This window comes from Embiotoca jacksoni, unplaced genomic scaffold, assembly GCF_022577435.1.
Source record: "Embiotoca jacksoni isolate LCO1_2020_lvr unplaced genomic scaffold, fEmbJac1.0.p SCAF_29, whole genome shotgun sequence".
Classification (NCBI taxonomy): domain Eukaryota; kingdom Metazoa; phylum Chordata; class Actinopteri; family Embiotocidae; genus Embiotoca; species Embiotoca jacksoni.
Window position 1 is genome coordinate 2,276,923 of NW_027185380.1, and position 8,566 is coordinate 2,285,488.

At 41.4% G+C, this 8,566-nt stretch overlaps 1 protein-coding gene across 1 annotated transcript; it reads right to left on the bottom strand.

Moving 5' to 3' along the window:
• Nucleotides 1–680: 680 nt before the first annotated feature.
• On the bottom strand, nucleotides 681–7,890 carry LOC138205502 (cytosolic 5'-nucleotidase 1A-like). Its single transcript, XM_069161519.1, has 6 exons — nucleotides 7,660–7,890; nucleotides 7,337–7,504; nucleotides 5,196–5,325; nucleotides 4,907–5,029; nucleotides 3,458–3,642; nucleotides 681–2,655 (listed from the first exon to the last, which is right to left on the bottom strand). Exons 1-6 carry the CDS (start codon nucleotides 7,771–7,773, stop codon nucleotides 2,290–2,292), a joined length of 1,086 nt encoding a protein of 361 aa, XP_069017620.1. The 5' UTR covers nucleotides 7,774–7,890; the 3' UTR covers nucleotides 681–2,289.
• Nucleotides 7,891–8,566: the final 676 nt, after the last annotated feature.

Here is an 8,566-nt window from a genome sequence, read left to right on the forward strand (position 1 = left end):
TCCTTCAGCTGGGGCTGAACAGGTACAGAGGAAGTTTAATGACAGAACAGATCTGCCCGAAGATACGCCGCGGACTGTTGACCTCAGCGGGTTTACTTACACAAGGAAGAGACACCTTGACAAACACGAGGCTGTGAAGCAAACAAGCAGAAGTGAGAGCATAGAGGGGAGCGACTACAGCTCAACAGCGCCATCTACCGCTGAGGTGTACGATGGGGGAAAAGACCACATCCTTCAGTTGAGTAACAAAAGCAACGATGTCCTGCGATAAAAAATAATTTAAAAAAAAATCACATTTGATTAAAATTATTTTTAGCAAAATGCATCACTGTATCGAAAGTGAAAAGCTCGTTGGAGCAAAAACATGAAACATTAGTATGCATTATATTATTAGAGGACCCTCGTGTAATGTTACTTTTGCAGCTCGTGGAGGTGGAGCTCAACAGTTTAGTAGTTTAGTTTAGCGTTTCCAAAACTTGGGGTCAGGTCCCCTCAAATGGGTCGCAGGATAAATCTGAGGAGTCAAAATGTATTTTTTTTTTTTAAAGTAAACTCTGTACTGTAATGAAGTGAATTCATTCAAAAGTAAAGTGCAAGTGCCTTACGAAAACTTAATTATACCTGCAGTGCTGGAGTAGACGCATTTAGTTACTTTCCACTATTGAGAAACACCAGTGAGCATCGTTCCCCCACGTTACTTTATTTATCTAATCACATCCTCTGTGCTTATTACACTAACGTACGCTTCGATATAAAAGTTGACTGGTGCAAAAATGATGCGATTGTTACAACAATATCAATCAATGCAAAATACAGAGAAATACTACCAGCATTTACAAACAAATGGGTGTAACTGACATTCACAATAACTGATATTCACTGATACAGTAACTGATATTCGCAATATAAAACACATAAAATGCTACCTGCAAACACTACATACTGTATGCAGTCAGGACTATGTGTAAAAAAACGTTAAGTTACAATTTGATGCCTGATGGACAAACACAGTGTAAAAGTGTAAAAATAAGCCACACTGCAGGAGTATAAAAGTTTGAGGAAAATTATAAAGTTTTATCTCGCTTGTGCGCATCAACAGCAAGAACAGTAACAAAGGCAGACAGCATTAATGTTTCTTAAGTAAGTAGGCAATTGCACCCTGATGAATGTCCCTTTTAAAATATTAATGGACCCCGTTATAAGTGCCAGATGTCAAAAATGATGGAAAAGGCCATTTCTATCTGCCTGGTGCTTCTATGAAAAACAACAACTACTACAGCAGATACATGCTCCCGGCCTGCTCATGTGTATATGTGTGTGTGTGTATTTACAGTATATATACTAGGGTAGGGAATGACCAGAGGCCCGAAGATATGACACTATCATGATACTTCCGTCATGCTTTTAGACAATATTACAATAATATGCAGACTACTGCGATAACATAATGTCAACTGCAAATTATGTCCTCAAATCTGTTTTATCATTTTTGTTTTTTTATTGCAGCAAATTGGGTTCGTCAGGCAGACGGACACAAATACCTGCCTGTCATAAAGGTTGCATGCCCTTGACAAATGTATTTATTTATATATTTCGTTTATCCACACGCTGACTTTGAGTCTGTGTGTCGATACAATACTGCGCACTATACATACACACTAAACTGTATGTACGAACCAACGGCCAAAAACCCGGATGGATAAGATAAACATGCATTTAAGGTCAAAAGTGTCAAGAAAATAACATAAACACTGATATAAAATTGAAAATGTGTTACTCCTCAGACAATAAGCCTTTCAAATGGTAAAATAGTTTCAAATGTTTTTTTTCAAGAAACAAAAAATAAAATGCTATAAAGTGGCTGAGATGTAACTTGACACCTTCGCCTTCATTCAGTAAGTGCAGATCTATGAATATACGGCAAACTCCTACTTCTATCTCCCCCCATCCCGCAAGTTGATGGGATTGGTTCCTTAGGTCTGTGACGTATGAAACCCTGACTGTCTGAATCTGTGTTTTTGAAACCGTCAGACAGTCACTGCAGTTCCACAACAGAAGTGCTCAGGCACGATATTGACTGCTTTTTTTTTTTTTTCTCATTGTGTCTGGTAGCATAAAAAAAAAAAGCCCACAACACACACAGCAAGGTTCAAAACTTGATTTTCCCTGGAGGGGTTCTCGAAGTGAAACGGTATTCTTTTATCAATTTTTCATAATATGATAATCTAATTTGTAGCAAATGATAACAGTGCGTATTTAATGGTTTTTTTTTTTTTTACCATTTTTAGGTTACTCCTCTTTTGCAGGCTGCTCAATGAGTTTCCCCCTGTTGTACTTCTGTCCGATTCCGTAGGGGACGTGTGCGGATATGGTTCCCAGTTCCTTGGCCCCCTCGATGTGGAACATCTGGTCGTCGAAGAAGATGTGCGGTTTGATCTTCAGCAGCAGGGGCCCTTTAGGAGCCCCGGCCAGGAAGAGAGCCTCGTCGATCTCCAGGCCCCAGCTGCGGAGGGTCTTCAGGACCCGGCCCCCGGAGCTGGCGGCACTGCGGGCCGTGACCAGGAAGGTTCGGATGGGACAGTTGATGCGCTCGTTCTTGGCGTAGAATTTTCTCTGGAGCTTCCCCAGGGCTTCCAGGAAACACTTTAAAGGGCCCTGAAAGAGTGAAAGAGTAAAGTTCATGTGAAATAAGAAGCAGATAAGAAGAGGAAAGAGGAAGTAAATGCACAATGTCACAGCAAAAAAAAAAAAAAAAAACGACAATCATAAAAACAGTCTGGATCTGTAGATTTTAGGAATAGATGTGAATCAGCGAAAGAAACAATAAAGCATCAGCAGAAAATCCTTTGAAATGTGTTTTCTAATAAAAAAAATCTACTCTTCAAGTCATCTGAGTAAATGTTTCTCACTGGAAAACGACTGTAATGTACTTCAATGTTCGATATAGACAGCAGAGTTAAAAAGTACAAACACACCCACACACAAAGGGCCCAGAGGAACAAAAATGAAATTTTTGTTGATTTAAGACGCATCTACAGGCCAGCCGAGCCGGTTCCTAAACCCTGTAGACATTCCCCAGAACCTGATCTCCTCCAATCAACACAGTCACTGACGGTCAGTCCTCTCTGCTGATACCGAGTCAGTCGAAACACTTCCGAAACAACAATTCAGCCAACACGGTACCAAAAAAAAAAACTGTCGACTGACCCGGAACGAGGAGCTTTTTTTAGAGTGAAACACAACATCTGCTGTATTTACAACTAAGGAGGAAACTCTTAACAAGCTTAAAAAAAATTAAATCTTTTGATAGATTTGACAGAATGTTTGTACACAGCTGATCAATATGAGGCTGATTATTACATCACTTTACCTGCTGTCTTACTTGGTTTTTTTTACTGAATATAAACAGTATATTATCCAGTGAGGCTGAAATATGTAGAAGCAACCGTGTGTTTACCTGAGCCAGAGGTTTGTTCTCAAATTGCTTCTCGTGCTCAAAGAACGTGTCCAGGCCGTGTTGCTTCACGATGATCTCCGACTCGTCTGAGAAGAGGACGGCGTCGCCGTCAAACGCCACTCTCAGCTGAGTGTCGCTCAGGTCGCTCTCCGTGTCCGGCGTGAACATTGTAGCCGCTGCGATTCCTGATGGAGGCGAAGGGAGGTTAAAAAAAAAATACTCAAATGCTTTGGGAGGTGAATCCATCACTTCAACTTCCCGTTTCGGTAACGATGTTTTAACTGCCACTTGAGTTCAGATTTATGCAGTCACAGGTGACGGACACTTTTGCCCTGATACCTCCGTCTCTCATGAAGAGAGTCAACCGAGCTAAAAATATATATATATTTTTTTAAAAAAGGCCTCTGTCAATCAGTTACGGTTGCGACACTAAACTCTGCACATTACCGACACCTGGTAGGACTGAAATCAGAAAAACAGAAAGTGTAAATCAGCTGGGGCCTGAACGTAAATATCCCACAATGCAAAGGGAGGAGCACCCGTCGAGAAAAGCTCTCTCTGATCAACCACTTCAGTATAAACGATTCTGGAGCTTTTCGGTGGCGGTCTGTGCATTAAGCTGATGACTCGCTATCACACGTGGAATTAATGCGGCAGCATAAGTGAGCAACAGAGCAACCTACGAGTGCACATCCTATCTACTGCGCAATGGTCACTCATGAGCAACGACACGTCGCATGGATTACTTATTTAAAGAAAGAGCAAAAGGAGTCCCTTTTAAAATCCTGATTTGAGGTGATATTTCACATTTTATGCACGCGAGCAGCTGTGGTCTTGAACTCAGCATGGACATGTTATCGAAATGTTAAAAGTGGATTTTATAAACAAACTTATGAGAAGGGCCGCAAATAATGATTATTGTCAACACAAATTAATTCGTATACTATTTTTCTCATAAATTTATTGCCGGAAAACCCAAATTTATTCTGTTCATAATGACAAATATAATGAAAAAAAAAAAAAAAGAATTCCTCTGATTTAAGAAACTGGAACGAGCTCATTTTTACCCAATAGGAGCTTTTTTTTTTTCACCGAATCTCAGATTCACTGTCAATCAGCTCTTTAATAATCAATAAATTTCCGTAATGATTTATGCTTCATATATGTTTGTTAGGTGTTAATTTAGACGACAGGGGGGCCATAAATCACAAGCCGTCTTCAAGCAGCTCCTTCTTGCAGCTCAGTACGAGGTCGAGATTCCCCTCCAAAGTGTGAACGAGTCGCACGCGTACAAGTCGACATGCGAGTGTGTAAACATGAGAAGCACATAGACGGCTCAAGGCCGCAGAAAGAAGCCGATATCGCGACTTATTGATGACACAAAAGAATTCATAAAAAAAGCCCGCGCGAGAGAAATGTGGATTGTGATGTAAACGCAGCGTCGCTGACCTTCCTCGATGGCCTCGGTGACTTTCTCCGAGTCTTTGGAGAGGTACAGATTCGTCATGTAGGCCTTCAGGTAACCGATAGGACTCTGCCCTCCCGTCATGCAGAATCTCTCTATGGTCAGATCTGAAAGAACAAAAGCACGTTGGAGATGTGTGAAAACGGAAATCCCATTCTAATTAAATGACTTGTTAATTTCTGGTGTGTAATTACTAGACTGAGCGCCGTTCTTGATTATGTCTGCTGCTGTGGCAGGTGAGACACACGGCGTTGGGTTTAGGACGCAGCGTACCGTAGTGATTAATGCTGTTTATGAGGCGCACTCCCACTTGGGCATGGTTGTTAGTCATTAAGACGATGTCAAACAGCTCCTCGCTGTTTGGGTAGAGCTTCCTCAGTCGAGAGTTGACATTCATCAGCGCCTGTCAGAGAGCGGGCACACCGTGCTTTACACCCAGAGCCAGGATATTGAGTCACAGCGTGAGAGTACAACAGAAGCATTACAACAGTTCAGCCACACTTTTCTGTCAGGTAAATCACCCTCGTGCTTACCGTAGAACGAGGACACCGTGGCACCAAAACAACAGAAACAGAATTTTTTTTTTTTTTTGATTGAGTATGATACTATTTCTGATGTCTGTCACAAATAAATACCCATAAATGTGCTGAGGAATCATAACGAAGAGACCTGCCTGAGAGTCGTCACGATTTAACATTTTCTTCAGTATCAACATCTGAACATTATTACCTTCATGGAGATGTGATTTATATTGCACGGCTGTAAATGTAGAATACATTAGTTGTTGATAAGTGCATCTCATTAACTAGCAACCGAGTCTATATTCATTCGCTGAAGAGATTACAACCTGTATGAAGGTCATTTTGCCGATACATTATTTTTAAAAAATGCATGTATCCGATTAAGAAATAAGTTGATCCATTTAAAATCAAAAACAGAATAAAACCAGATGTCAACCGAGTCAACACCTCTGATACTCAGTTTCTACAAAAACATTTCATTGCGGGCTTAAAATCTGTGAATGCGGTTCACCTGACGTCCATCGTCAGTTAATGCACAAAGATTGAGTGATGGGAAAACAAAAAAAACAAAAAAAATCAATGATGTAAAAGGTTTTCGGTCAGAGGACGCTCACAGTAACCGCTGCCAGCAGCTGCGATGGCCAGGTCTGCAACACTCATTATAAACTATACAATGATTGTTTGAACAGTCAAGACCGTTTCACAGCAGCAAGATGCAATCCCCTCCTCCCATGATGCCCCTTTGTAACAGGGGGACAATAACACACATCGAAGAGTGGTGTAATGAAGACAGGGCATGCCCACACATCAGCTCCGAACATCAGTCGGCCTTTATGGGAATTCACGGAGTGTGAAGTAGATTTGAAGTTGTCGAAAAAAAGGATGTGATTTCACAGCTTGTATGACGACATTTTAAGAAGCAGTGAAGCGGCGGTCAAAGCAACCAGGAGGTTCAACAGGAAGTCCTTGTTATTAGTAGTTGAACATCTCTTTTATTTTGTCTCTGTGCTACGTAAACATTTGATGGTATATATATATATATAATATATATATATTTATTATGAGGAGGCTATTGATGTTTTTGTGGTCGTTCTGGTTCTGCCATTTTAAAAGCCTTGTCATGAATTGGGCTAAATATAATGGTTATTTTAATTTATTTTCTCATCGATCACCTACTTGGTCTAGAAATGTCAGAAAAGGGTGAAAAATGTCAACCAGTTTTTGTTTTTTTTCCCAAAGCAGAAGGTGTGACCTATAATGTCTTGTTTTGTCCAGGGCCATCGGTACAGAACCAGAACATGTTCAGTATATCATTGTGGAGGACTAAAAGAACCAGAAAATATTCACACTGAAAAAGCTGGAATCAGAAAATGTGTGCATTACCTCATTCAAAAAAAAAAAAAAGACTTAAGATGATTAATTGATTATCAGAATTATTGGTCATCAATTTTCTAATGAATTGTTGCAGCTTCAGTCATGACTTTATGATTTCTAACACTTCAAGACAAACAAAAACAATCAGCCTGATGAAAAAAATAAAAAAATAAAAATAAAAACCTCAAATGAAGCAACATTTTTGTGATTATTCCGGCTCTGGCAGTGCCATATGCCGAATACCTGCTTTTACACGACAGCGGGGTGCAGCCTCAGGTCTAACAGGCCTCCAAGTCTCAGGTCTAACAGGCCTCCAAGTCTCAGGTCTAACAGGCCTCCAAGTCTCAGACTAGACTGTACATGTGGACAGAGGGCTTCAGATGTATGCATGTATTGTATGTACGCACTGCGCCAGCACGGTGCGCGCAGCGGCTGAATTCATCCATTTCGGGCACCGCGCCCTGCCGGCGTCCCGCAGAGTCTTGGCACAGGTGGCCTGCTCCCGGGCCTCGGGCCTACCTTTACGAAGGGGAAAGCAGCTCCTGGCTCCAGAGGCTCGTTTTCATGTTCCACCTGAAAAGCCACATACTTCTCGAGTCCTTCTTCCTCGTAGATCTTCCTCTCCGCCACCATGTTGAAGAGGGTCCGGGAGGAGACGGCGATGCTGACGGCATAGCGAGGTTTGGGCTGGGAGCGGCCGGAAAAGTTGAAGAAATACAAGACACGTTGAGCCACGACGATGCAACAACAACAACAACAAAAACAACAACAAAAAGCTATGGAAGTAAGTACAAGCAACACATAAGGCCACAATGGAAGAAGGATGTCAGTAGGATACTTACAGGTCTCGGTTTGTTACTTTTGAGGGTGTCAAAAAAAGCCTTGGCAGCGGCCCAGTCTTTTTCCTCGCTGCTGTCTTCAGGTGCCGCCGAATCGTTTGGTTTTATTGCACTCATGTTTGCCAAACTTCCGTGAGTCCAACAAACCTTGAGCCGAACCCAGAGTCTGCGAACCGTCTGCGGCTGCTACGAGAAAAGTTTGCGGAAATGTAGTAAAAAGAAAGTCTGATGGGCTCGTCTTCCTGGAGTGACGTCAGCACTCCTGACTATCACAGATTACGCCCAAAAGAAGGACAACCCGCCTACTTTTGAGTCCACTTTGTTTGAGTTTTCTGTTCCTTTAATTGGAGCCCCGTTATTCGTTAAATGATTATTCTTTTTATCCTGAAAGTTTAAATGATTTTTTTTTTTTTTTTGGAGGCTTTATCATATTCAAAAACTCATGAAAGTTGATTTGGAATTAAAAAGTGATCAAAATAATACGTTTTCGTCGGTCGCCGGTACCCCGGGGCGTGGCGGCCAAAAAGTGACCCAAAAGTCATGTCGTTCAAAAGATGACGTGATTATTATTATTATTTTTTTAAACCATGACAATGAGGGGATTGAACCTCAAACCTTTTGGCTGAGGGGTAAGCAGTGCTAACCACTGCACCATCTATCTTCCCAGGAGTGAGACACTATTGAGACAAACCTTTGGCTCACTGCAACCTATAGCGCCACCGTCCGCAAATATTCATTCAAATGCGACCAAAATTGCCGCAGACATTCTTTGGATAGTAGATATGTACGTGTTTTCCAGTTGTTTGCAGTGATATTAAATATCTTCCTGTAATGTGAAGTGTATGCAAAACTTTTTCAATCTCTCACTAAAAGTTGAATCGCCATCAACAGGCCGAGGTGGAATTTGAAC

Bases quoted from the DNA above. Each gene is read 5' to 3' on its own strand.
- LOC138205502 (XM_069161519.1), bottom strand. From the start codon at position 7,773: ATGAGTGCAATAAAACCAAACGATTCGGCGGCACCTGAAGACAGCAGC. The intron at 7,505-7,659 runs GTAAGTATCCTA...GGCCGCTCCCAG, and splicing joins AAAGTAACAAACCGAGACCT to CCCAAACCTCGCTATGCCGT. The intron at 3,643-4,906 runs GTCAGCGACGCT...CGCCTCCATCAG, and splicing joins CACCGAGGCCATCGAGGAAG to GAATCGCAGCGGCTACAATG.